General features: G+C 39.4%; 1 protein-coding gene across 1 annotated transcript in view; it reads left to right on the plus strand.

Annotated features, from left to right (window-relative positions):
- The first annotated feature begins 700 nt into the window (after positions 1 to 700).
- The window catches only part of TOMM70 (translocase of outer mitochondrial membrane 70), a 16,444-nt gene continuing 13,384 nt past the window's right edge, over positions 701 to 3,760 (plus strand). The window contains exons 1-4 of the mRNA XM_017731644.1: positions 701 to 754; positions 1,272 to 1,439; positions 1,602 to 1,775; positions 2,878 to 3,004. Of these exons, the coding sequence (XP_017587133.1) occupies positions 701 to 754; positions 1,272 to 1,439; positions 1,602 to 1,775; positions 2,878 to 3,004 (523 nt within the window). The remainder of the gene's footprint in view (positions 755 to 1,271; positions 1,440 to 1,601; positions 1,776 to 2,877; positions 3,005 to 3,760) is intronic.

Consider the following 3,760-nt stretch of genomic DNA (forward strand, 5'->3'; position numbering starts at 1 on the left):
AATAGAAAAATCTGAAAGCCTAGCAGATTGCCTTGTTCTGTGAACAATGAAGACGGCGCAGATTGATTTCCTGTGAGCCCAATGATTAATGACTTGTGAGAAAAGAGCTTTTCTGGCAGTAGGGATATTTAAGAAATTCTCTCCCTTATATGGTTTCACTTGTAAGTCTCCCCTCAGCATAATGCCTCTAAGATCCTTTTGTTCTATTTGGATGCCTGCTTTTATGTAGGAACTAAGGCTAGTACCCATTATCTGATTTTCTCCTGTCAGGATAGGGATCCAGGCCTTAAAAGACAGGTTGTAGAGCAAGTCCTGGCTTCCCCTCAGGTTTTCAGTTTTAAAGTAAATCACTTAGATGCAAAAATTGATCAGGTTGGAATGAAATGAGCAGATATTAAGGGGAATGGGCAAGTGAAATGCAAAGTTGGTTTTAAATTTGTGTTACAGCTGTCTGGTTGTAGTTTGGCCCTGGCAGTGGATGAGTGGGGAGAGGAGGCAGAAGTATGGTCAAAGAGCAGCAGGAACAGTTCCCAACAAATCCTAGATGATCTGAAGTGCAGGAGAGATGCAGTGAATCCCGCAGCTATTGTTAAAGGCACTCCTGTCCCCAGTCTGTAGTCTTTCCCTCCTCATAAAGGTTTGTAGAATGGCATATGTACTTATACATCTGTTCATTTCTGTCTGGCAGAACTGTCCCAAAATGTTGTCAATGAAGCAAGGCTGTGACAGAGGAGCAGAAATCCAGAAGATCAATGTTAGAATCTTCTGCGGCTCTTTATTTCTTGAATGCAGGTTACACCCCTTTGATAGAGCACTTCTACATCTGATCCCTTACAAACCACAAGATTTGATAACTGATGTGTAAATCTAGGGATTGCAGGTAGCAATGTTAGTTTCTGCAGAAATACAGATCATCAACATGTGGTGCAGAACATAAAGATGCATTTAGCAGGATCTCAGGCCAGTCAGCAAAGTTTCCCATCCCCTGCTAAGATGGTGATGGTCCAACACTTGTTATTGTGGGAAGCAGTGTGTGAAGCTGTAGAGGAGTCAGCTATAAAGTTGCTTTGTCTAGTGCATGAAAGGCAAACCAGCTTTATTTTCCTTAGAGGTTTTTATTTGTCTTGCTCAATAGGTCTTTCCACAAGATGTTTTCCATATTTAATTCATGGTCTGATGAGTCACCTCTGGTCTTACAGGCTGTATGTATTTCAGAAGGAAACTCTTCTGTCTGAATTGCTTTGAGGACTTTGTTGTCTTTGCACGTTTAGCCTTTGCAGAAACAGCTTACCTCATTGGTTCTTCTGATCACCAGCCATGTAAAAGATTACAATCTGTTTAGCTTTCCAAACAGAAATCACTGCATTGTTTATTGCCATTGTAGTGAATCTTGTGAAGAGGTTGTCTCCTGTCTGCTACACTTGCAAAAGAAAATTCTTGTATGTTTCCAGGAAATGAAATCAGTGAGATTTTTCAGAAGTCTGGGCTACAGTTTACAACTCAGATCCATTTTCATATCTTTGAAGATGAGCCGTAAAGTGCATAGCTTGTGTGCTGTGATGCCTTTTTAATTTGAACTAACCTATCACTTTCTTTTTCAGAGCCCTCTTGGTAGAGCCCAAGCAGCCAAGAACAAAGGAAACAAATATTTTAAAGCAGGAAAATATGAGCTAGCTATTCAGTGTTACACTGAGGCTATCAGCCTGTGCCCTCCTGAGAAAAACCTTGATCTTTCTACCTTCTATCAAAATAGAGCTGCTGCCTATGAACAACTGGTAAGAAATTAAAGATAATTACGTGTTTATTAAAAAAAGTAGCATTATCAATTTTGTATTTTGTCACTTTCATCCACTGAAAGGTCCCAGGTAATAACATCTGCTGCCTTCACAATAAGATGCTGTTGCAGCTTTTTTCAGCTCATCATATTTTTCTACATGTAAATAAAATTATTTTCTGTTAACTACTCTCAGTCTATCTTATGCAATTCTTGTGCATCCTGTTCTTCTAAGACAAAGTTTTAATTTATTTTTCTCTGGAATAATTTTCTTGTGTATAAGTTAATTTTACTTCTCTTGAGTATGAAAGAAAGGTGAAAGGCCAAATATTTTGGAAGGATGATACTTCAAAAAAAATCACAGAGATCATAGTAAAGGCCAAGACCTAAATTTTGCACATAGGGAAGTAACATTTACTCAACAGCTGAGTATACTTGGTGTTATTTTAGAAGTCAACCAGTGTTGCTTATTATGGTATGATGGATTTGCTTTTGAGGTCGAGTTGGTGAGCTGTATAAAGGAGTCGAAAAGTTGGCTTTGTACAATCTGAAGTATCAAGTGAGAGACTGTGCTTACATAAATCTGGTGTTAGAGGAAGGATAAACCAGTTCTTGTCTAACACAAATTCATGCCTTAATGAATCCCAAATGTGTGTGGTTTCTCTATTAGAAAAGCATGTTTTGATAAATTTAAATAATTTGGAAAAAAAAAAGTTTCAGGACTTTGGTGAACTTGTTTGGTTTCATTATATTTCCATCTTTTTCCTTCTAGTTGTTTTACACCAGTCTTTCAGCCCCCGTGTTACCTCCTGCAAGCATCTTTGCTTCAACTCGTTATGTTCTCCCATGGGATTTTTACACTGTCTGGTTTAATATTTCTGTAGGAATTCCATTTCTGTTCCGGGGCTTTTCTGTGCAGGTGGTTTGCAGTGGTGCCCAGGCAGTTTGTCCCTGAGGCACTTGCAGGAGCAGAGGCAAGCAGGGGAACCGGAGCACCCGGAGCCGCAGCCACGCTGGGTGCGCGTGACCCTGGAGTTGGCTGTGGGGAGCCAACGCAGGGAGCTGAGTGGGGCCTCTCTCACTGTGTTGTTTTCTGCCCACAGCAAAAATGGACAGAAGTGGCACAAGATTGCACAAAGGCTGTTGAGCTTAACCCTAAGTATGTCAAAGCTCTCTTCAGACGCGCCAAGGCCCATGAGAAGCTAGACAATAAGAAGGAATGTTTAGAAGGTGAGTGGCCCGTGCTGTGTATACTTAAAAGTGGAATTAGCTCTGCTGCTTTGGAGGTGGCAACTTCTGGAATTGTTTTGTTTGTACTTCTGTAGCTACAGTAATACAGAATTACTTTTTTAAAACCATTCATAGCTTTGGCAAACACATATTCTTCTCTTGTCAAAAGAAACCTTTTCACATTTCTCAAGCTGTCATCTGCTTACATCTGAAATAACTGCTGAGAAATTGATGTTACTGTAGCAACTCGAGGTATTCTTTTTCCAGGAAACTCCTTCGCTTTATAATAGAATTCATCTAACATGACAACCAGGACAACAGTCATTCTATTTCCATGCAGTAAACAGACTTTCTTCTTCTCTGTTTGTTTTAGAGAAATTACACTACTACAGCAATGAGGGTGTTTTTGCAAGTAGAGATACATGGTCAGAAACAAAAGTATTACAGTAATTTAAATGCATTGGACAGGTATTAGAGGGAAAACAGCTTCAGTAGCATTTTGTTCTGGTGCATAGCTTATGAAAACCAGAACAGATTGATTTTTTTTTTTTTTTTAATATTAATACTATGTATTTGGCAGAAATTACTGTGTCAAATCCTTCCAAGTGCTATTCCTAAATAGAATACCTTTTGAACTGTCAGGAAGATGTAACTGAGAAGCCATGGAAATTAAGAACTACAGGTCAGATGTGTTGTCTCAGGGCACTTTGGAGCTACAGTATACTGCTTGAAAATAGCCATACAAATTTCACCGAG

Source organism: Corvus brachyrhynchos, unplaced genomic scaffold (genome assembly GCF_000691975.1).
Source record: "Corvus brachyrhynchos isolate BGI_N302 unplaced genomic scaffold, ASM69197v1 scaffold3, whole genome shotgun sequence".
NCBI classification, from domain to species: domain Eukaryota; kingdom Metazoa; phylum Chordata; class Aves; order Passeriformes; family Corvidae; genus Corvus; species Corvus brachyrhynchos.